The sequence below is a fragment of the Periplaneta americana genome, chromosome 16, assembly GCF_040183065.1.
Source record: "Periplaneta americana isolate PAMFEO1 chromosome 16, P.americana_PAMFEO1_priV1, whole genome shotgun sequence".
Lineage (NCBI taxonomy): Eukaryota > Metazoa > Arthropoda > Insecta > Blattodea > Blattidae > Periplaneta > Periplaneta americana.
The window spans coordinates 20,720,736-20,744,038 of record NC_091132.1 but is presented as its reverse complement, the minus strand read 5'-3'; the positions used below and the strand labels follow the sequence as shown (position 1 = coordinate 20,744,038).

General features: G+C 35.2%; 2 protein-coding genes across 9 annotated transcripts in view; one reads left to right on the top strand and one right to left on the bottom strand.

The window, feature by feature from the left end:
* Nucleotides 1-23,303, top strand: part of MICU1 (Mitochondrial calcium uptake 1) — a 343,655-nt gene that overhangs the window by 91,596 nt on the left and 228,756 nt on the right. The window lies entirely within an intron of this gene.
* The window catches only part of Zasp66 (PDZ_signaling and DUF4749 domain-containing protein Zasp66), a 175,045-nt gene that overhangs the window by 110,646 nt on the left and 41,096 nt on the right, over nt 1-23,303 (bottom strand). For 7 of the 8 annotated variants that reach the window (XM_069849143.1, XM_069849144.1, XM_069849145.1 and 4 more), the window contains exons 2-3: nt 6,672-6,820; nt 3,730-4,114 (exon numbers count right to left, since the gene is read on the bottom strand). In XM_069849143.1, coding sequence (XP_069705244.1) covers nt 3,730-4,114; nt 6,672-6,820 — 534 coding nt within the window. Of the gene's footprint in view, nt 1-3,729; nt 4,115-6,671; nt 6,821-19,004; nt 19,199-23,303 lie in introns of all 8 variants that reach the window. The other variant, XM_069849148.1, reaches the window with a different exon arrangement.

Here is a 23,303-nt window from a genome sequence, read left to right as displayed (position 1 = left end):
GAATATTTTTTTTGCTTGTGTCAGACTTTCGAGACAGATAGTTCAACAGAAATGAGATCGTCTGAGGGACTTCTCTTGGCATGCAAGTCATGCCTACCTATATGATACTTTCAATTTTTTTTTAATTCTGTGAATTCAGTTTTCAGGGTCCAACTTTAACTATGTTCGCCGTCCCGGGTAACATTGAAGAAACGATAAAGGTGTTAAACTTAAGGTTTCGCTGAGTTGTCAATCGAGAATTCGATTTAGTTCCCACTTGGGTGACTTTCTAGCAATAAGTGATTATGAATTCTTGCGCATTATCGTTGATTCGTTAACATTGAAATTACGGGAATGTTTTTCTTCTTGCAATTGAAAAAACCGTTCTTCGTTCAAATAAGAAGAGAAACTGTTAGATTTATCTTCTGATTCGAGCTTAAAAATCGTGTTTCCTAGACCGACCCGGTCCAAACTTGATTGCATGCACGACCATATACCCGATAACTTTTTTCGAATCGCAATACAACGCTTACATGTCATTTGCATCAAAATAATTGTACCCACTGTACATTTTTCGTTTTGGTCTTCTTGAAAAACAAATTTACAAGTAAATTTGATGTTGAACTGAACTTGCGATTTAAAGCAGGCGGTCACTTAATGGAACGGATTCGTTCGGCGCATTCAGATTTTTATTCTTTGCATTATTTTAAATGGAGCATCGCCCACTTGGTCGTATCGCCTCTGTCCGCCTGATCGGATTCCGTCCACAGAAACGCTCACATGTAAAGTCCGCTGGTAACGAAGTGAGTCGAAGTTGGAGATAGACAATTTTTTCAAGTACCGGTACAAGAAAGAGGCAAGTTTTTCTGTCCTAAACTGTTCGTAGGCCTGTGGTACATTTTGGTCTTAAAGTAGAGAGGGAGTTTTATATGCGAGGGGGTCTAATATGTGGATATTATGCCCTTTTTTTTACATTTTGCTCTTAAAGAAGGGAGGGAGTCTTATATGCGAGGGGGTCTAATATGTAGATATTATACCCTGTATTTTTACATTTTGCTCTTAAAGAAGAGAGGGAGTTTCATATGCGAGGGGGTCTAATATGTGGATATTATACCCTGTATTTTTTCATTTTGCTCTTAAAGAAGAGAGGGAGTCTTATGTGCGAGGGGGTCTAATATGTGGATATTATACCCTGTATTTTTACATTTTGCTCTTAAAGAAGAGAGGGAGTTTCATATGCGAGGGGGTCTAATATGTGGATATTATAGCCTGTATTTTTTCATTTTGCTCTTAAAGAAGAGAGGGAGTCTTATGTGCGAGGGGGTCTAATATGTGGATATTATACCCTGTATTTTTACATTTTGCTCTTAAAGAAGAGAGGGAGTTTCATATACGAGGGGATCTAATATGCGGATATTATACCCTGTATTTTTACATTTTCCTCTTAAAGAAGAGAGGGAGTCTTATGTGCGAGGGGGTCTAATATGTGGATATTATACCCTGTATTTTTACATTTTGCTCTTAAAGAAGAGAGGGAGTCTTATGTGCGAGGGGGTCTATATGTTGATATTATACCCTGTAATTTTACATTTTGCTCTTAGAGAAGAGAGGGACTCTTATATGCGACGGGGTCTAATATGTGGATATTATACCCTGTATTTTTACATTTTGCTCTTAGAGAAGAGAGGGAGTCTTATGTGCGAGGGTGTCTAATATGTGGATATTATACCCTGTATTTTTACATTTTGCTCTTAAAGAAGAGAGGGAGTCTTATGTGCGAGGGGGTCTAATATGTGGATATTATACCCTGTATTTTTACATTTTGCTCTTAGAGAAGAGAGGGAGTCTTATGTGCGAGGGGGTCTAATATGTGGATATTATACCCTGTATTTTTACATTTTGCTCTTAAAGAAGAGAGGGAGTCTTATGTGCGAGGGGGTCTAATATGTGGATATTATACCCTGTATTTTTACATTTTGCTCTTAAAGAAGAGAGGGAGTCTTATGTGCGAGGGGGTCTAATATGTGGATATTATACCCTGAATTTTTACATTTTGCTCTTAAAGAAGAGAGGGAGTCTTATGTGCGAGGGGGTCTATATGTGGATATTATACCCTGTAATTTTACATTTTGCTCTTAGAGAAGAGAGGGACTCTTATATGCGACGGGGTCTAATATGTGGATATTATACCCTGAATTTTTACATTTTGCTCTTAGAGAAGAGAGGGAGTCTTATGTGCGATGGGGTCTAATATGTGGATATTATACCCTGTATTTTTACATTTTGCTCTTAAAGAAGAGAGGGAGTCTTATGTGCGAGGGGGTCTAATATGTGGATATTATACCCTGTAATTTTACATTTTGCTCTTAGAGAAGAGAGGGAGTCTTATGTGCGAGGGGGTCTAATATGTGGATATTATACCCTGTATTTTTACATTTTGCTCTTAAAGAAGAGAGGGAGTCTTATGTGCGAGGGGGTCTAATATGTGGATATTATACCCTGTATTTTTACATTTTGCTCTTAGAGAAGAGAGGGAGTCTTATGTGCGAGGGGGTCTAATATGTGGATATTATACCCTGTATTTTTACATTTTGCTCTTAGAGAAGAGAGGGAGTCTTATGTGCGAGGGGGTCTAATATGTGGATATTATACCCTGTATTTTTACATTTTGCTCTTAAAGAAGAGAGGGAGTCTTATGTGCGAGGGGGTCTAATATGTGGATATTATACCCTGAATTTTTACATTTTGCTCTTAAAGAAGAGAGGGAGTCTTATGTGCGAGGGGGTCTATATGTGGATATTATACCCTGTAATTTTACATTTTGCTCTTAGAGAAGAGAGGGACTCTTATATGCGACGGGGTCTAATATGTGGATATTATACCCTGTATTTTTACATTTTGCTCTTAGAGAAGAGAGGGAGTCTTATGTGCGATGGGGTCTAATATGTGGATATTATACCCTGTATTTTTACATTTTGCTCTTAAAGAAGAGAGGGAGTCTTATGTGCGAGGGGGTCTAATATGTGGATATTATACCCTGTAATTTTACATTTTGCTCTTAGAGAAGAGAGGGAGTCTTATGTGCGAGGGGGTCTAATATGTGGATATTATACCCTGTATTTTTACATTTTGCTCTTAAAGAAGAGAGGGAGTCTTATGTGCGAGGGGGTCTAATATGTGGATATTATACCCTGTATTTTTACATTTTGCTCTTAGAGAAGAGAGGGAGTCTTATGTGCGAGGGGGTCTAATATGTGGATATTATACCCTGTATTTTTACATTTTGCTCTTAGAGAAGAGAGGGAGTCTTATGTGCGAGGGGGTCTAATATGTGGATATTATACCCTGTATTTTTACATTTTGCTCTTAAAGAAGAGAGGGAGTCTTATGTGCGAGGGGGTCTAATATGTGGATATTATACCCTGTATTTTTACATTTTGCTCTTAGAGAAGAGAGGGAGTCTTATGTGCGAGGGGGTCTAATATGCGGATATTATATAGCCTGTAGTTTTTTACATTTTTCTCCTAAAGAAGAGAGGGAGTCTTATATTCGAGGGAGTCTAATATGCGGATATTATACCCTGTACTTTTTACATTTTGCTCTTTATATGCGAGGGATCTAATATGCGGATGTAGCCTATACCCTGTATGTTTTACATTTTGCTCTTTAAGTAGAGAGAGAGTCTTATATGCGAGGGATCTAATAAGCGAGTAAATACAGTAATTTTCTTCAAGCGTCGGATGCTCTTACCTGATTGGTGATATTGCTGAGTTCCTCGTCCTCGTCGAAGGCGCTGGCCTCCACCGGACGGAACTGCACGTGCGGCTTCCCGCCGGTGGGCTGGAAGTTGAAGTCCTGAGCGGTGGGCAGCGGCGGGGGGAACACCACGGGCGAGGGCGCCCTGTTCTGCATTAGGCTGCTCTGCAGCTTGGACATGGGGTTGGGGGAGCCTAGAAGTCGAGAAGGCGGCAAGGTGGCCGGGGAGTTCACGAACGACTTGGGTGTGTTGCTGGTGGGGAGAGGGGCCGCGGCAGCAGCGAACGGCGTGGGGACACCCCCGGCGACGGGCGCCTTCACCTGTACCTGGGGCACGGGGGCTGCGGGCGACGGTTTCGCGACGCCCCCGCTCGCGTCTCTGTGGGCAACGAAAGTCATGAATTAGGTCCACCACGTCTTGCGAATACTGAATCGACGTTGGAAGAAGAGGAGTTTGACTTCAGGTACGAGAGATGCAATTGGACTGTTGCGAACAACCGGCGTAAGATACCTAGAGAAAAATGAAGTATTAATTGTGGACCTGGAAAAGGGTTTGGACAGAGTGAATTGGAATAAATTTATTGGGATCCTGAAGAAAATTAGTGTGAATTGAAAAGAGAGAAAAATATTTTGTTACCTTTATATGAAATGAATCAAAAATGAAGTGTTAATTGTGGACCTGGAAAAGACTTTGGACAGAGTGAATTGGAATAAATTTATTGGACAGAGTGAATTGGAATAAATTTATTGGGATCCTGAAGAAAAGTAGTGTGAATTGAAAAGAGAGAAGACTATTTTGTTACCTTTATATGAAACGAATAAAAAATGAAGTGTTAATTGTGGACCTGGAAAAGACTTTGGACAGAGTGAATTGGAATAAATTTATTGGGATCCTGAAGAAAACTAGTGTGAATTTAAAAGAGAAAAGACTATTTTGTTACCTTTATATGAAACGAATCAAAAATGAAATGTTAATTGTGGACCTGGAAAAGGCTTTGGACAGAGTGAATTGAAATGAATTTATTGGATTCCTGAAGAAAATTAGTGTGAATTTAAAAGAGAGAAGACTATTTTGTTATCTTTATATGAAACGAATCAAAAATGAAGTGTTAATTGTGGACCTGGAAAAGGCTTTGGACAGAGTGAATTGGAATAAATTTATTGGATTCCTGAAGAAAACTAGTGTGAATTTAAAAGAGAGAAGACTATTTTGTTACCTTTATATGAAACGAATCAAAAATGAAGTGTTAATTGTGGACCTGGAAAAGGCTTTGGACAGAGTGAATTGGAATAAATTTATTGGATTCCTGAAGAAAACTAGTGTGAATTGAAAAGAGAGAAGACTATTTTGTTACCTTTATATGAAACGAATCAAAAATGAAGTGTTAATTGTGGACCTGGAAAAGGCTTTGGACAGAGTGAATTGGAATGAATTTATTGGACAGAGTGAATTGGAATAAATTTATTGGATTCCTGAAGAAAATTGGTGTGAATTGAAAAGAGAGAAGACTGTTTTGTTACCTTTATATGAAACGAGTCAAAAGTCAGGATAGGAAAAGAAATGTCAGAAGTGAAATAGGGAGAGGAGTACGACAAGGATGTCCTTTATCTCATACCCTGTTCAACATCTACTTGGAGGATTTAGTGAAGAACTGTTTTCAGAACATGCGAAATGTGATGGTAAGAGAAATAAGAATAAAATGCATAAGATTTGCTATTGATATGGCCTTGTTAGCAGAAGGGACAATACTAAGGGACATGCTACTAGAACTAAATGACAGCTGTGAGCATTATGGATTGAAGATAAATGTAAACAAGACAAAGACCGTGGTTATCGGAAGAAAACTAAAGAAGGTAAACTTGCGAATTCGAAATGAGACGGTGGAACAAGTGGACAGCTTCAAATATTTGGGGTGTGCTATAAGAAGGAACATGAGCTGCTGCCAGATAGCAATGGCAAAGGAAACTTTGAATCGAAAAAGGAGCATCTTCTGCACTATTAACTACATTGAATACGCTAGATACATTAAAAGTTGGGAGTGGAATCAAGCGGAAATGTGAGCTCATTATTGGCCCATGAGCATTCTAGCTTCCCAATACCGGTCACTTTCTGTTCTATTTAAAGCTGGGCAAAGTTAGAGGTGATCTCTGTTCATTACTTCCTTGAGCCCACAAAGTTTGCAGTCTGACTCTGTTATGAAATGAATTAAGTGGTATGAGAAAGAATATCAAAATTTATAAAATAATAGTAAAATAACGCAATTGACGCCAGCAACACGATTATCAAACAAATTATAATTTAAGAACTAATGGAAGGTGATCTGTTAGTAGACTGTTTCAGGAAAAGATGTCTGGAAAATGTATGAATACGTAACAGACATCATGTCTGATACGGTAGGCATTACAGTGAAGCCGTAGTGGTGAGGGTTGTAGTTGCAGTTGTCTCTAAAGAAACCCACTTCATCCTTGTACAGTGTGACAGGACTAAAGGTATACATAAATAACAGCGTATAATACGAAAATTGTCCATAATAGTTGTGTAACATAAAGAGAAATTATATAAAATCTCTTCGAGAATTGTTCTGTCACACTTGCAAGGTAATTGTTGCGTCACCTGCCGACAAAGCGTAGAAACGAAATGACGACAGGTTATGCATCAGTTATTTCCTTGTCCGTCGAGATGTGACGCCACAGCGTAAAGTGCACTGCGTGCTAAACAATCTGGGATTTGCATCGCTATGTCGAAGCATCTCAGCATCGAAATCAGCTCTTTTGCTCAGGGATACTGCTTGTTCCACTTGATTATCATCACCAGTACCAACAATGTGTTCTGTGATCGATGAAGTTCAACACACAATATAGTGTGTGGCGATCATACAATACATTTACGAGAAATGGTTGGCCAAATAACTGACTATACTAGATTTCGTACTCACCTCTGCACAACGAGGGAAATGCTATTGCTGGCATTTTTGAACAGATTCTGCGCGTCCTCGTGTCTCAAATCTCGTGCGTCGTACTCTGAGATCTTCTTGATGATGTCCCCACGACGTAGTTCTCCGGAAGCCGGTGATCCATCTTGTGCCTGCAACACCAAAACGTCACTTTTAACATTGTGGTATTTCCATTTGTACCTATTTGTGGGTTGAAGTGTGTTTGATGTTCTGCAAAGTAAAATATAAAAAAATTGATCCGAAATTCACACGTGTTTCTTGCATAATTATTTTTTCATTATACAAAATATACAGTGTGTCCATAAATTAATGTTCAACATTGCAGGAGCGTATTTCTTGAGTCATTCTAGAGCAGGCCTGCACAAGGTTTGCGCTCTCCGAGCCGGCTCACAGCTCATGAGCGGAGGCAGATATTAGCTGCGCTCTGTATAAGGATCGAATGGAAGAAGGGGTGATCTCGTACAAAATATACACAAAAGGAAGTACTATTACGAGTGTTTATGAAATGAATTCCCGTGTTTATGAAATGAATTATCTTGGACTATTATTAATTAATAAAGAAATATTTATTTTACAGAAGTAATAGAAATTCTATAGCTACTTAAATGTACAATATCATTTTTATTTATCAGTACATCAAAACGAGGTTTTATGCTGTTGGCAGCTGAAAGGAATAGTAGCCTATTGATCGTAATGAAACACCAGTTACAGATGTTCGATGTCTGCCTTTATTAAAGTTGATTATAGAAAACAGTTGCTCACAAATATAAATGTTGAGCCGAACATAGCAATCATTTTCACAGCCAGCCTCTGTAGTCGTGGATATTATTGCTAATAATTATATATAATAAATAAATTTTCAGTCATATACACTTTTCAGTTTGTGAGGTCAGATAATCTGTTACATCACAATATTTAATACAAAGTCACTAATATTTTCGACTTTAAAAAGTCATCATCAGGTGCATGAGAAGCAAACAATTTTAAATTAGGTGATAGTTGTAATAATACATATTGACTACTTCATAGTAGCCGTGTAGTATTCAATGAGGTGGGCGAGACCTCATACAAAAAAAATGAATATGTGATGTATTAACTGTTAACAGTTGTCACGAACTGATGTTGAATATGGCCATAAAGTCATTTAAATATGCGCTCCTGCATATATGACTTGTAAATATTATGTCTCAAATGCAGGTAGTAAGGCCGTAAAAGCATTACGAGAGGGGTTCGGCCGGCGCCGTGGATCGTGTCCCGGCATAGCTCAGTTGGAAAGAGCGCTCAGCGCTCAGAGCTGAGAGGTCCTGGGTTCGATTCCCGGTGCCGGTACGAATTTTTCTCATATTAAATCGTAATAATACATATTGACTACTTCATAGTAGCCGTGTAGTATTCAATGAGTTGGGCGAGACCTCATACAAAAAAAAATGAATATGTGATGTATATTATTACAATTTTATATCTTAATTTTTTCTTTAGCTGTTGATCATTTGGAAATTACAAAAGATCAGTTAAATAAATACAGCCTACGTGATAAATCTTAAGTAATAATTAGAATTTTATTTTCTCGCCTTTTCCCCAGTTATTCAAAATACAGTAAATTTGAATATGTGCACTCAATTCTTACGTCACGAATAATGCTCGAGGTCATTCTTATTAATTATCATCAACTCTAAAAATTTTATCAAACGTATTGTAATTGAAACTTGTTCTGATATATGTCATAAATATTATATTATGTGACATCCCGCACAATTTGAACTTCATAGAATTAGTTCCAGCTAATGTCTCTTGTTAGTGTCACGTTTTTGCCTTATTAAAATTATGAAAAAATAAGTAATTTCAAAATCTGGCATATTATGTTTTCTGTAGAGAATTCCCGATGAGGTTGGTGCCACTGTCCAGTACCAGTAGCCTTAAATGGGACTCAAGCCAATGTTTGACATCAGAGCTAGAAAATGACTTTCGTAGAAGATAGAGTTCATTCACCCACAAAGTCTTTGAAGGGCGTGTCCAGATTTGTTTGGTCAGTGAGCCAGCTGCTTACAGATTTTCAGCTTTGTTTAGTCTAGCAGACACACAGGGAATTTATTTCTGAACTCTGGGGTCCCTCATTTTCCTTTGTGGAATAATCTCTTAATTCCCTTCTTATGCTTACAGTCTTCACTTCTTCTGTATACATTTCATTGTTTTCCTTCAAGTGTCCATATTTTTCTCTGTTTTACTACTTCTATTATTATTGTCTTTCAAATTCTTCTAACTCTTATTTTCCTACCTGTTATTTTACTTCTTTACTTTCTATTTATTTCTAGTTTATTATTACACCTCATATTCTTCTATTTCTTTCATTTCATCTATTATTGTACATCTTAATCTTCTACTTTGTGTTTTCCACTTATTTTTGTACTCCATATTCTTATATATTTTCTTATTTCTATTTTATTAATGTATTTTCTGCTCTTCTATTTTATCATTTTCAACTTATTATTGCACATAATATTCTTCTATTATTTTTATTTTTCACTTACTTTACCCTTGCCTGCTGGTCTGAAGTTGTGCTCGGGCGCAAGTTCGATCCCCGCTAGGGATGATTACCTGGTTCGGTTTTTTCCGAGGTTTTTCCCAACCGTAAGGTGAATGCCAGGTAATCTATGGCGAATCCTCGGCCTCATCTCGCCAAATACCATCTCGCTATTACCAATCTCATCAACGCTAAATAACCTCGTAGTTAATACAGCGTCGTTAAGTAACCAACTAAAAAAACTTATTTTACCTCCTATTCATTACTCTCTTCTTCTATTTATTTTTCCCATTTTGATATAACTGCCTATGTTTTCTTTACTTTTAATTGTTGTATACCGAGTCCTTAAATTATTGGATTGTTGGATTAGTAATACTGTCAAATGGGGTGAAGTTTCCCGGTTGTAGACTTCAAATTATAACTAAAAATTTCTTAAACGAACTAAGATATAAACTTGGTTTTTCTTGTATAATGTATGTCTAGATGTCTACTATTGAAATTCATGATCTTATTTTTCTGCTTTATCATTGTACTTATTCGTCTAATTATATTTTTCTACTTATCGCTGTACTTATTTCTCTATTGCTTATTTTTATACGTATCATTGTAGGCCTACTTATTTCTTACTGTATTTAATCCTCTATCTGTAGCTTTCTATTTATTGCTTTACTTACATTTCTGTTACATATTTTTCTACTTATCGTTCTACTTATTTCTCTATTTCTTGTTTTTATACTTATCGTTATACTTATTTCTCTATTTCTTGTTTTTATAGCCTACTTATCGTTGTACTTATTTCTATATTTCTTGTTTTTCTATTGTTGTACTTATATCTCTGTTTTTTATTTTTTCTACTTATCATTGTACTTATTTCTCTATTTCTTGTTTTTCTACTTATCGTTATACTTATTTCTCTATTTCTTGATTTTATAGCCTACTTATCGTTGTACTTATTTCTATATTTCTTGTTTTTCTATTGTTGTACTTGTATCTCTGTTTTTTATTTTTCTACTTATCATTGTACTTATTTCTCTAGTTCTTGTTTTTCTACTTATCGTTATACTTATTTCTCTATTTCATGTTTTTATAGCCTACTTATCGTTGTACTTATTTCTATATTTCTTGTTTTTCTATTGTTGTACTTGTATCCCTGTTTTTTATTTTTCTACTTATCATTGTACTTATTTCTCTAGTTCTTGTTTTTCTACTTATCGTTATACTTATTTCTCTATTTCATGTTTTTATAGCCTACTTATCGTTGTACTTATTTCTATATTTCTTGTTTTTCTATTGTTGTACTTATATCTCTGTTTTTTATTTTTCTACTTATCATTGTACTTATTTCTCTATTTCTTGTTTTTATACTTATCGTTATACTTATTTCTCTATTTCTTGTTTTTATAGCCTACTTATCATTGTACTTATTTCTATATTTCTTGTTTTTCTATTGTTGTACTTATATCTCTGTTTTTTATTTTTCTACTTATCATTGTACTTATTTATCTATTTCTTGTTTTTCTATTGTTGTACTTATATCTATGTTTTTTATTTTTCTACTTATCATTGTACTTATTTCTCTAGTTCTTGTTTTTCTACTTATCGTTATACTTATTTCTCTATTTCATGTTTTTATAGCCTACTTATCGTTGTACTTATTTCTATATTTCTTGTTTTTCTATTGTTGTACTTGTATCTCTGTTTTTTATTTTTCTACTTATCATTGTACTTATTTCTCTAGTTCTTGTTTTTCTACTTATCGTTATACTTATTTCTCTATTTCATGTTTTTATAGCCTACTTATCGTTGTACTTATTTCTATATTTCTTGTTTTTCTATTGTTGTACTTATATCTCTGTTTTTTATTTTTCTACTTATCATTGTACTTATTTCTCTATTTCTTGTTTTTATACTTATCGTTATACTTATTTCTCTATTTCTTGTTTTTATAGCCTACTTATCATTGTACTTATTTCTATATTTCTTGTTTTTCTATTGTTGTACTTATATCTCTGTTTTTTATTTTTCTACTTATCATTGTACTTATTTCTCTATTTCTTGTTTTTCTATTGTTGTACTTATATCTCTGTTTTTTATTTTTCTACTTATCATTGTACTTATTTCTCTATTTCTTCTTTTTCTATTGTTGTACTTATATCTCTGTTTTTTATTTTTCTACTTATCATTGTACTTATTTCTCTATTTCTTGTTTTTATACTTATCGTTATACTTATTTCTCTATTTCTTGTTTTTATAGCCTACTTATAGTTGTAGTTATTTCTATATTTCTTGTTTTTCTATTGTCGTACTTATATCTCTGTTTTTTATTTTTCTACTTATCATTGTACTTATTTCTCTATTTCTTGTTTTTATACTTATCGTTATACTTATTTCTCTATTTCTTGTTTTTATAGCCTACTTATCATTGTACTTATTTCTCTATTTGAGACGTTCAGAGCAGAAGTGGTGTAAGTCAAGAATGGGTAATGAGGGTTGAAGTAAACATTCTGTACAATACAGCGCAAAGTAGCAATTAATATTCACTTTATTTAAACTATTAGTAGTCAGTGTATAGCATGAACGACATATTAACTGCTACTTTTCGCTGTATTTGACAGAATTTTTACTTTAAACCTCATTATCCAATTTTGACTTACACCACTTTTGCTCTGAACGACTCATTTCTTACTTTTCTACTTATCGTTTTGCTTATTTCTCTATTTCTTGTTTTTCTATTGTTGTACTTATATCTCTATTTTTTATTTTTCTACTTATCGTTGTTCCTCTTTCTCTATTTCTTGTTTTTATACTTATCGTTGTACTTATTTCTCTATTTCTTGTTTTTCTATTGTTGTACTTATATCTCTGTTTTTTATTTTTCTACTTATCATTGTACTTATTTCTCTATTTCTTACTTTTCTACATACCGTTGTACTTGTTCCTCTATTTATTTTTTATCTATTTGTTGTATTTAATATTCTATTTATATATTCCTAATTATCGTTCTAATTTTCTACTTATTTCTATGCTTATTTGTTTCTTATTTTCTGCTTATTGTTGTTCCTATTACCCTATTTTTGTTTTGTTTATTGTTCTACTTACCTCATTATTTCTTATTTTCCTAATTTCTGTTATCCTTATTGCTGATTTGTTGTTTTCCTACTTATTATTGTATCTATTACTTCGTTTCTTATTTTTTATTTGTTGTTATACATACCGTACCTCTTCTGCTATTTCTTATTTTTCTCTGTATTGCTCTAATTTTTCTGTTATTTTTCTACTAATTGTTGTACTTTTTCCTTTATTTCATATTTTTCTGTTAATGAAGACTTGAAGTAAATAATGATCTAAGTGCCATTTTCATACTTTCGAGAAAATTTAGTTATAATACACGTTGAAGCTATTGGCACATACACATCCTGCCATCTGTGAACACCTAATGAAACGATAAAGGAACGAGTCTCGACTTTGATTCTTATTTATGTTATAGGGCTAGATACATAAATTGTTATTCTATTAAAAACACAATTTTCTTGAAAATGGCACTTAGACCCTTTTCTCTCTATTTTTAATTTTTGTTGTTATATTTATTTCCCTATTTTAAATTTTTATTTATCATTATACTTATTTCTCTATTTGTTATTTTTATTGTTCAACTGTTGGTATTATTGATAAGTAGAAAAATGATTAACAATTTTTTAGTAGGCCTACATCTATTTTCCGACAGTCGCCAGAATAGTCAGTGCATTCTTTAGTCCAGGCTTTATAATTAATCTATTCAGTTCACATTTGAAAGCGAGAGATTTGGTTCCTATTTCGAACTCGTCGATGTTAATACAGTGAATAAATATATATGCACACATGAAAAATCAAACAGTCAAAACACTTACTCGAATATACGATTTTAGAAGTGAAATAATACGCTTCCTGTATGGACTAAAGCTTCCACAAGTTACAATACAGTGCGACATTTTTAGAGTTTGCACCATTTAATAGGCACAGAAACATTAATCTTTTCGAATCTAAGTATTGGTTACATAATTATTGTGAAAGGCAAGATAAAGTGATACTAAATTTTTAATTCTTTACTACGTACTGCTAAGTGCTGAAGAGAGATGCAGCCAATACGTAGACACGGATGTTCCTACATTTATGACGCGATGCAAAATAAAAGAATCGCACCACGGTGTACAATGAAATGACACTTACTCATAGTAAATTATTATGTGTATCAGGTTGATTCAGGAGGAATACTAAGTACTTTTAGGGTGGTAGTCTGAACTATTCTGAGTTTAGAAGTTCGTATAAACATGTGCCCAGTTTTCAATAGGAATCGAGATACAGCTATTTGAATGTTACGCATAACAATTCTTACAAACGGCAAAAAGGAAAGACATGGTATCAACACATTTCAACAGTTCAATGTACTTTTCTACTGTGTTGACAACGGTTAAGTGTTGCTCTTCTGAGGTTGTCTTGTTCTTTTATGAGGGCAACACTGTTCATAAGGCGAGCGAGCAATTCGTCCCTTATGTTTATGTACTTTGTTTTTGTATGCTTCGCTTTCCTTCCACCACACAGACAAAAATCGACAAGAGTAAAGTAGGGGGACCTTGATGGCCAATGCACGTGACCACCGCGGCCGATCCATCTTACGGGGAATGTGAAATTTGAATGTGCATCACCACACCACGGCTAAAATGTACAGTGACTCCGTCATATCGGAAGAACATGCCTATTCTTGTAGCCAAGGAAACAGCTGTTTCCTTACATCAATTATGAACAGTGCTGCCCTCAGACGATCTAGAAAAGCGACATGTACTATTTATATTAAGAGGCAAATAAGTTACCTGATTCACAGTACAACATATGGATTTTTACAAACGATTTAAAAACTAGTGATAATTGGACCCATGTTTATATGACATATTGCTCAAAATGACGTCGTATGGGACTGATTCATACTTCATTAATCACTCTGGCATGCACGTTTATCAACTCAACAATTGAAATAACAAATTAGTAATACAAAATTGTAAACCCTAACTTCAGTAACTGTTCAGCTGGTAACGTTAAGAGTGATTTAATGTTTCTATACAAAAGATATCGTGAATAATTGTACACTGACGTTCGAAGTTATCCGACATACGATTTTATGATTGTGTAAGCGAACTTTCCAACTACGGGATAAGTCATAACCAAAGATATAAAAAAATTGACAAACTTTGAAAGAGTTCCGCTAGTTCTCAATAGGTGGCACCATTATTAGGAGCCGTTAAATAAGTGTCAGAGAAAATGATTATGTAAATTAAGCATCAATTATTCTTCTAATAGACAATATCAGCGGTTTCCCGACAAACTCAATGTTGTTTTAAAATCAGTAGAATGAGATGAAAAATTGAATTCTGTAACACAAGTATATTTATCTACGATTGGCAACGTAATAACTAAAGAATCCACACTTACACCACAGTCTAATTCACCACAGTCTAATTAGACTGTGCTTACACCAACAAATTATCGATCACTATCGATTAGTAGGATCAGATATCTTTCAACGTCAATGTACCAACTGCAACATTCATATTAATATTTCTTAAAAAAGAGTCGTGAATAAAATCTGTGAAAATTGTATTAAGGATTTGTGTAATTATTTAATGTAGTCGTTGTTAAATGTAGGGTTTGCATTTTTGTGAATTGTTTCAACAACCGAAACTTATTTGTTAGCGACACAAAACTGGAAAACTTACCTCCAATAACTATTTAACACATACCGTTAATAGTTTTTCAAATGTTTCTACTCAAGGAATAACTAAATAATTTTACCAACTGAAATATTCATATTAATATTCCTTAAGAAGACTATTGTAGTACTCTTTCACGCAATAGTAGAATTTTTAATGCGGTTATGCACTGCTAAAAGCATTCTTTTTAGGGCCGTATTCATAAACGAAACTTCGGATGAAAATTTCACAAAGTCGACTTTCGTAGTAAAGTTTAACTTTGTTAAAAGTCCTATTCATAGACAATACTTCTGACACTTTGACTTTTACTTTGGTAAGTCGAGATTTGACGATCTTGTTCTAATGTTGGCAATCACAATCACTGCCTTCTAAACGAATTAAATTAATAGATAGTTGAAATAGAGTAGGCATTGCCACAATCAAAGCCATCTTTTGAGTCACAAATCAATGAAACAATTGAACATCGGTACATGTTAAGCAATTGTTGTTAACCGTTCTTGCAGCCTTACTTAAGAATAATATTATTCGAGGGCTTATTGTGAAACTAACGTAAGTATAGAAATTGTCATTTTTAGGTCTTTGCACCAATCGATAATAATATTTGTTCTTCTACTTGGCCATAAAAAATCGTAACTCAGTTCGAACAGTCTTGTATATAACACAATTCATAACTACAAAACATGATGGTATAGTTTATTTGAAATAGTATTGCCTGTTAAGAATTTTGTTGTGAATAAAACATCTATTGTAGTTACGTTAGTTTTACATTAAGCCCTGAAATTACTTCATTGTAAAATAATTTTGTTGTGAAGATGTGGAAGATAAGATTCCACCAATGACAGACTATGAAAGAGACATTATTCTGCTGACAGTTGGCAGAGTTACTCCCTGCATGTCTGCAGAAACTACTTAAAAATTATCTGAAATCAATATGCAGAAAACATTATTATGACGACCGCAAGGATTATAAATTAACTGCATTTCCAACTGTATACTTTTCATTCATTCATTTATTTTATTCCGTAGATCTTACATGAGCAATGAAGCTTTAAGATGTGGAACAAGTCAACATTTTACAATATTACAATTACAATTTTTACAAATTTTTATAGTTTTACAATTTAGTAATTTTCTACAATTTTTACAATTTTGTGCATTTTTTTTTTTTTTTTTTTTTTTTTTTTTTTTTGGCGAGATGTAGTGAGATGAGATAAGGTCCGAGGATTCGCCAAAATATTACCCGGCATTTGCCTTTTGGTGGGGGAAACCTCGGAAAAACCCAACCAGGTAATCAGATCAAAGGGGGGTAATCAAATCAAAGGGGTTGATGCCAAGGACTCGCCATAGACCATCCGGCTTTAGTCCCACGGCTGGGGAAAACCTCGGAAGAAACCAAAGACCAAAGGGGGATCCAACCCAAGCCCGAACGCAGCTCCGGATCAGCAGCATAACCTATCCTCTGTAGAATTAAATAGTAAGAATCAATATTAAGCTGTTAATCCTTATCTATAGCGTAAAATCGCAATGAAATAAGTTGTATTATTTATTGGTGGAACATATAATCCTCTATGATTATTCATCAATGTAAGTTGAAACATGAATAGCATATTATTTTAATACTGTTTATCAAATCTGTACCTTAATTTGACTTTATAATCTATAATAATACGCTAAGGAACATGAGCAGCTTTAATAATCTCCTAGATGTCTTCAATATTCTCGGAAAATCCAACAATTTTCCAAATATTAGTCATTTTCCTTATGCCCACAAACGAAAGTCAAAGTCTAGATTTTTGGCGACTTCGAAGTAAAGTCACGATTGAAGTTTACTTTCGTCAAAGTGTCGACTGTGATTAGGAAAATTGTGAATTTGTACTTTCCAAAGTCAACTTTGGTCTAAAGTCTCGTCTATGAATATGACCCTTAAAAATGACCCATCAAATGTTTGTTATACTTACAGGTTTTCTGTATTAACGCAGTTTACTTTATTCTTAATTGTAAATGTTCTGTAAACATATTCCAGTGTTTGTATTCTAGGAATTCTGTGATAGTATGTGTGAATGCATGTGTAATTGTGTGCATGTAGGAGTGAAAATGGTGTTTGAAATACATTTATAAAATACCATATATAGTATAATAGCTGCACTTTAAAAAAAGACTATAACAACTAGAGAGTTCATGGTGATAGGTGGCAATAGTGTGTGGTAGACAGTCCCGCAGGAACGTAACCTTTTTTTTTCCTCATAAGATCACTATTTGTTCCGTATTCAGGATTTCCTTACGTATTCGTAGAATCTTCTAAGAGCTTTAACCCCTCGGATGGAGGGGTTCGACTATACTGTTTCTGGATCCGGGACGGATTAGTACACTTAGGCGCTGTTTGGTCCATTATGTGCCCTAATATATGCTATGATTGTCCAAGTCCGACAGATGGCCGGGGTGGCATTCGTGAGTCCGATGCTGACATGTGGGCCATCCTGCCTCATCCCCTGACAGATAGGCTCCATCCGCATGTAAGAGTAGCCTGATCAGCCCTTCCTATATCAGCATAGGAAATCCGTACTACCCCAAAGACTTTACTCCAGCCTGTTTTTACTATTTCAGATGACAGATGAAATGAAGGGGAGATGGTAAGTGTTGGAAAACGGGAGTAGCCCGAGAAAAACCCTCTGCAACGTCTGTTTTTTCCACCGCAAATTCCATCACGACCTAGCCGGGTATCGAACCCGGGCTGCCTAGATAGAAGATCGGCGCGCTAACACTTGAGTAACAGACATGGCCTGTAAATTAATAAACACCACTATTGTGAAAGCAGTAATTTACGTGGAATTTAACTATAACATATTGCAGCCAAATATGAAACCGTAACCTGGAGACCCTAGTAATAATAATAATAATAATAATAATAATAATAATAATAATAACAATACTTACTTACTGGCTTTTAAGGAACCCGGAGGTTCATTGCCGCCCTCACATGAGCCCGCCATTGGTCTCTATCCTGAGCAAGATTAATCCAGTCTCTGCTATCATATCCCACCTCCCTCAAATCCATTTTAATATATCTTCCCATCTACGTCTCGGCCTCCCCAAAGGTCTTTTCCCTCCGGTCTCCCAACTGTCACTCTATATGCATTTCTGGATTCGTCCATACGTGCTACATGCCCTACCCATCTCAAACGTCTGGATTTAATGTTCCTAATTATGTCAGGTGAAGAATACAATGCGTGCAGGTCTGTATTGTGTACCTTTCTCCATTCTCCTGTAACTTCATCCCTCTTAGCTCCAAATATTTTTCTAAGCACTTTATTCTTAACCTATGTTCCTCTCTCAAAGTGAGAGTCCAAGTTTCACAACCATAAAGAACAACCGGTAATATAACTGTTTCATAAATTCTAACTTTCAGCAGACTGGATGATAAAAGCTTCTCAACCGAATAATAACAGGCATTTCCCATATTTATTCTGTGATTAATTTCCTCCCGAGTATCGTTTATATTTTGTTACTGTTGCTCCCAGGTATTTGAATTTTTCCACCTCTTCAAAGGATAAATTTCCAATTTTTATATTTCCATTTCGTACAATATTCTGGTCATGAGACATAATCATATTCTTTGTCTTTTCGGGATTTACTTCCAAACCTATCTCTTTACTTGCTTCAAGTAAAATTCCCGTATTTTCCCTAATCGTTTGTGGATTTTCTCCTAACATATTCACGTCATCCGCATAGACAAGCAGCTGATGTAAGCCCTTCAATTCCAAACCCTCTCTGTTATCCTGGACTTTCCTAATGGCATACTCTAGAGCAAAGTTAAAAAGTAAAGGTGATAGTGCATCTCCTTGCTTGAATTGGAAACCCATTTGACAGAAACTGACCCATACGGACTCTGCTGTACGTTTCACTGAGACACATTTTAATTAATCGAAATAGTTTCTAGGGAATACCAAATTCAATAAATAATAATAATAATAATAATAATAATAATAATAATAATAATAATAATAATAATATTTCAAATTAGAATTTTATTTTTGTGAGTGTGGGGGCACTTACCCTGGTGATGATAATGGGTGTACCCATGTCAGCACCTCCCACGATTCTAATCCCCCACGCAGTCCGTGGAGAGGATCGTCTCAGGGTCACCCCCAGCAAGTGGGGCTTGCCTCCCCCTTTGGCAGCACTCATGTCGCGCCCAGTAACGAAATCTCTCTCGCGAAAACTTGTTAGAGCTCACGCTAAAGTCGCAGCTGACACAGGAACAAAAACACAAGCATTGTAAGCCTCTACAGCAACGCGTCTCAACCCGCTGCAGCCATTTTAAGCAAGCCGATGGCGGATCTTGTTGCGTGACGTGTCCTCTCAGATTCCGTCCACTCAGTCAAACACGTGCGTGATAAATCGCACGTGTCACCTCTCACACAAGGTGTTAGAAACGTGGCATGCACTTTAAGAAAAGGAATCATTCGCTAAAATAAGAATGTAGGTAGTGCTAAATCCGTCTTGTATGACTTTTCTGGGTGCAGTTTTATTCTCGTAGACTCAAAATATTATATTTTATGCTCGACCATGCCGAAATGTAGTAATTATACACCTGGTAGCAGACCTTTAATGCATGTCATTAAAGTACACCTACTCATTAAAGGTCAGGTCTTTCAGCCAATGACGACTCAGATTACAACTGTTCAGCCAATGATAGGTCAGCTTTCTACCGTTATAAAACCGCAAGTATCGATTATTCTCGGATATGCAATCGAAAGAGAATTAGCGAAAAGTCACGGAGGCTGAAAATCCAATACTGTCGCAGAAGGTTATATTCTGTTACTATAATAATTAGCGTTAATTGTAAATAATATTCAAATAAATTCAATTTGTCATCTCGTTTTTCAATGTCTAATTTAATTTCAATGTTATCTCTGTAGGTTCTTATGGCCTAGAAAGGTCAATGTGGACATCTGTTCCTCGGAAAAAATCAATACTTTCACGTCTGCGCACATCTCACAACATACGGGACATTGGTCAAAAATTAATAATACCAAGTTAGAAATATGGTCGAGCATAAAAAGTCGTATGAAACTCGCCTATAATGGTAATTAAGAAGCTCGTATGAAAATTATGAAACTCGCTAAGATTAATGTTTATTTTACTCTCTAGATTATATCAAGGCCAATGTCGACATTTATTTCTCGCAAAAATCAATACTTTCACGTCTGCGCACATATCACAATTTACGAGGTATTGCACAAGGTCAGTTCTGCTCCTCAGTCAGATAAGAATAACATGAATACTTATGAATAATTTCAAGTTAGAAATATGGTCTAGCATAAAAAGTCGTATGAAACTTGACTATAATGGTAATTAAGACGCTCGTATGAAAATTATGAAACCCGCTTGCGCTCGTTTCATAACCATACTCGCGTCTTAGTTACTACCATTATAGGCTCGTTGCATAATGTACTATTACAGTTATGCTACAATTTATGTGAAACCTCTAATCACATATATACAATATTATATTGGCTATTTCAATGTTATGAAGTGGCAACATAAAATGAGAACAACCGCCAGAGTTTCCACCGTCAATAAAGCTGAGTGCAGAATTTCTCTGAACGATGTACAAGTACGAACACCGAGTCAATCGGCCAGTGGAGATTGTGACAGAGGCGAATGTGAAAGGTGACTTGATCCGAGCAGACAGGATAAAGGGCACGATATGTTAGCTCGGATAATCATAGGTGATGAGTCTTGAGTGCATCATTACCAGCCAAGGACAAAGCCTGCATCAATGCTCGGATCAAGTCGCCAGTGGTAAACTCTTGCAGGTATCGCCATCTTGAAACTGCTGCTTCTTTGTTTTGCATGTATGCGCATCGATAATACTACTATTTAGCAGTGATAGCTTCAAGCATCTCATTCACAAATGTAGGTCGCTACTTCAATTTGTAACTCGCTGACTCTTCCTCGTATACATGCGTGTATATCTGCAAGCGTCTATTTCATTTCATCTTGCCTAGAGCTTATTTTAGTGAATGCTATCTACTCTTAAAGTTTGTTAGCTTTTTTTCGTACTATTTACGCGTTTAAGGTTAAAGGCTTAATATATAACAGTCATTCTCATATTTTGTCACCTTAATCATTTGTGAATGAACACAATAGACATTACATTTAACAACATGAGTCAATAACTAGAGAAGGATTTCACATTCACTCTAATTTGATTTATCCTCTGTAAAGGGAAAAAAAAATTGAATCAATTTTACATGATCAATAAAATCGTACGCGCTACTGCCTGGTTTCTAAGTATGTGTGTGTGCGTGCGTGCGTGCGTGCGTGCGTGCGTGGTGTGTTCCATGTCATATAGATGGTAGAACTTGAACGTAATATCAGTTTTACTTCCCATTCATAAAGGAATGAAGTATAAAAAGTGCATTCACGATAGCAACTTAATATAACATAAGACAAAACACAATAAATTCTACATAGACGTAAGAAATAAACATTTAGACTTCTTGATCAGGAGACGAACTCAAGCTGAGGTCAAGAACTGGATATTATAATGAAAGTTCGGAAAATGTAATTTAATATTATGTATTATAGGCTTCACGATAAGACATTTCGTAAGAAAATTATTTCTTAAAATATCAAATAATAAAATGTCTTCAAATGATGTTTTTTAGGATTCTGGATTACCTATCCGTACTGAAGCGAGAAGGAAATTGTTTTGAAGTGGAACATTTTCCGAATAATGTAATTTAAGCTTTCGTCGTTTTTAACATTCTTACTGATTAAGAACGAAACACTGACGAACATCATTTGCTGACAGCTTCATTGATATAAGCTGAATTATCACAACATTGTTTGCTCCACTTGGAGCAGATGTACATAATTTTTTATTGGCTTAGGAAATCATAAATATGGTTTATGGTTTGTGATTCTCTGGCTTTGCTGTATCCGTAGACTCCCTCTTTTTTTTTTTTTACTATTCATTGACAGCTTAATCACTTCCAGTCATCTATTCGTGTAGCAAGTGCCATGTTTCTTCATTGCATTGTATGTGGTCTAGGAGAAAATTGTTTCGGGTGGTTAATTTCCAGATCAAATTTATTTTTCATATCTGATTCGTTTCGGATTGCGCGTGTATAGTTTTTGTGTCATTGCGTAATAAAAAAATACGTGTTGTGTAAATGATGGCCGTTTGCGCAGCAATTATTTCGCCTACCGATCAGGGTAAGAGGCGAATGGTAATTATACCAGTACAAATTTATAAACCTAGGAAAATAATTGATCTAAAAAATATGCTTAGGCCACTAATAAGGGAACAGTTTTGTGATTTAAAATTGTCCAACAAATTTTCAGCACTATCTATCAATTGCATATTCTACTCCACCAACAGACCAGCAAAGTGGATGACTAGTTTGCTTGGAGCCCTATGGATCGAATCTCTCTACTTTCAATTTTTCGTGTAGTTGTTTTTACTGTGCATTTAATTCTTATACTACCATTAGACTTAATATGTAATATTTCACTGATACACACATTCAAACAGATGACTTCGCTATATGAGAAAAATGTGTTTAATTACGGGTGAATAAATGAAGGAATATAAATGCAATATTAACTTTATTGTAGCATTTGCTTAGAGTATAGTGTATGCGCTTCCCATTCAAGCCGTCCATGGTTCTACTCCCTGCGTGGGCAATGGGAGAGTTTATCTTCCGTCCACGGGACTAGGCGTTTGTAGTTAGTTATGTGGTGTCCTGTATTGTCTCCGCGGTGGCCTTACGTCGAGGAATGGCTGCAATGTATATCTGTCTAGTGTTGATCAAATTATACACTCTCCTTCATATCACATTGACTTGGAAGTCTGTATTAAAGGAGGTAAAACATGGTGAAGAAAGATAGAAAAATAATAAAGAGAAAGTAGGGTATTTGGTTCTAGGATGCCATGCATTTTTAGTCTATGACATCAGCCATGTATGTCATCATAGAGTGAAAGGTGCAAGTGGTGGGTTGTCACGATGACTCTATTTTAAGAAGTCACTTTTTGGAAAAACGGCTGATCGTCTACGTCTATAACCTAGATGTGCAGAAATATACTCTTCAGACACTGAAACTTAGCATGGGTGTCATTATAGTACATTATGCAACGAGCCTATAATGATAGTAATTAAGAAGCGAGTATGGATGTTTATGAAACGAGCGCAAGCAAGTTTCATAATTTTCATACGAGCTTCTTAATTACCATTATAGGCGAGTTTCATACGACTTTTTATGCTCGATCATATTTCTAACTTGAAATTACCGGTATTCAGATGTATACATTTTATTTGTATCTGACAAGATCGGAAGTGACCT